Below are 1,513 nucleotides of genomic sequence, written 5' to 3'. Positions count from 1 at the left end.
CCTTACCCCCACCCCCAACGTGTGGCCAGGGCGCACCTGGGCCCGGCGCACAGTGCCACGCAGGAGCCCGGCGCCGCCTTCCGCGCAGTGCCCAGAGGAACCTGCGGTCCCAGGAGGGGGAGGTGCGGACGGGCCAGGCCCGGCCTCGGCTGCCCTGGGCGCAGCCTCCGGTGCCAAAACAGGCAGGACCCGCTCGAGCCTGCACTGCCCCACAGGCGACCAGGTCCCTTCAGAACAAGTGTGCCCACTGTCCAGGCCTGGAGCCGTCGCTGCGCAGACAGCCCCGTGGGTCCCACAGGCCACCTGCACAAGGCCGGGCCAGGTGGCATTTCCGACTCAGGACCCCTCCTCTCTGAGAACTCTGCCTGCCACGGGCTCTAGGGGGCAGCGTGGGGTTGGGCTCAGAGCTCCAGCCTTGGACCCCGCAGCCGCTTCCTGGGCCCCTGCCTGTGCGGAGCCGTGGTCAGCAGAGGGCTTCCCGCTCCGAGGCCCAGCGGCCCTGAGCCTCCCAACAGCATCTGCTTGGCACTGGGCTGGGTGCGCCTTTGTCATCCCAACCAGGATGCAAACCTGCCGGACCGGCCTGGCGGGTGGCAGTGCCAGCCCGGGCACCGGCCACCTGCACACCTGCCCTGCGTCTGTGAATGAGTGTGGGATCACCCGGTGTCTCAGGTCACAGCATCACTCGGCAGGTGTAGAGGTGTCGGGAGCTGCCAGGAGGTCCCCAAGGGCAAGGGGGGGAGCGCCTGTGTCGGGTCGGGGGCGGTCCCAATGACCCAGGGCCAGCTGGAACCCAGCCATGCCTCCCCCAGCCTGTGGGTCCGCTGTGGGCGGGCACTTCCTCCTGTGCCTGGGTGTTGGCAGAGGGGCCAGTGTAGGGGGGTGGGGAGGAGGCCAAGGTTAACCCCGACCGTGCCAGCCTGCAGGCGAGTCCCCTGGGCAGTGCTCACCTGGGCTGCAGGGGGCTGTGCAGGGACCAGACCAGGGGTGGGCAAACTTTTTGACTCGAGGGCCACAATGGGTTCTTAAACTGGACCGGAGGGCCGGAACAAAAGCATGGATGGAGTGTTTGTGTGAGCCAATATAAATTCAAAGTAAACATCATTACATAAAAGGGTACGGTCTTTTTTTTTTTTTTTTTAGTTTTATTCATTTCAAACAGGTCGGATCCAGCCCGCAGGCCGTAGTTTGCCCACGGCTGGACCAGACCCTCTGAGGGGCGGGCAGGCAGCCCCAAGTGGCAGCTCTGGCTTCAATGACATGTTTAAGCTGGAGCCCAGGACACTGCCCGCTTCTGGAGGACGGTGGCCTGTGGGCAGTACCTCCCACCTCCTTTGGGTGATTGAGGAACCCCTGTGGGCCCTCCAAACCTGGACATCACTGGGGTATGGGCCGGACCCTCCCCCAAACAGCCAATGCGAGGGCAGTGGGCACAGGGCCACTCCCTGGCCATCCTCAGCCCCTGCTCGTCCGGCCCTGGCAGGAGGGCGGTGACAGCGGTCACCAGGCCCTG

The 1,513-nt window shown here is 65.6% G+C and overlaps 1 protein-coding gene across 1 annotated transcript in view; it reads left to right on the top strand.

Moving 5' to 3' along the window:
- ANAPC2 (anaphase promoting complex subunit 2) overlaps positions 1-503 on the top strand; it is a gene marked incomplete at its 5' end in the record, with an annotated part of 8,369 nt that extends 7,866 nt beyond the window's left edge. The window contains one exon of the mRNA XM_015572346.1: positions 382-503. Coding sequence (XP_015427832.1) covers positions 382-503 — 122 coding nt within the window. The remainder of the gene's footprint in view (positions 1-381) is intronic.
- Between the last annotated feature and the right edge of the window lie 1,010 nt (positions 504-1,513).

Source organism: Myotis davidii, unplaced genomic scaffold (assembly GCF_000327345.1).
Source record: "Myotis davidii unplaced genomic scaffold, ASM32734v1 scaffold609, whole genome shotgun sequence".
NCBI lineage: Eukaryota > Metazoa > Chordata > Mammalia > Chiroptera > Vespertilionidae > Myotis > Myotis davidii.
Note: the sequence above shows the minus strand (reverse complement) of the source record. Positions and strands in the feature narration are given on the sequence as shown.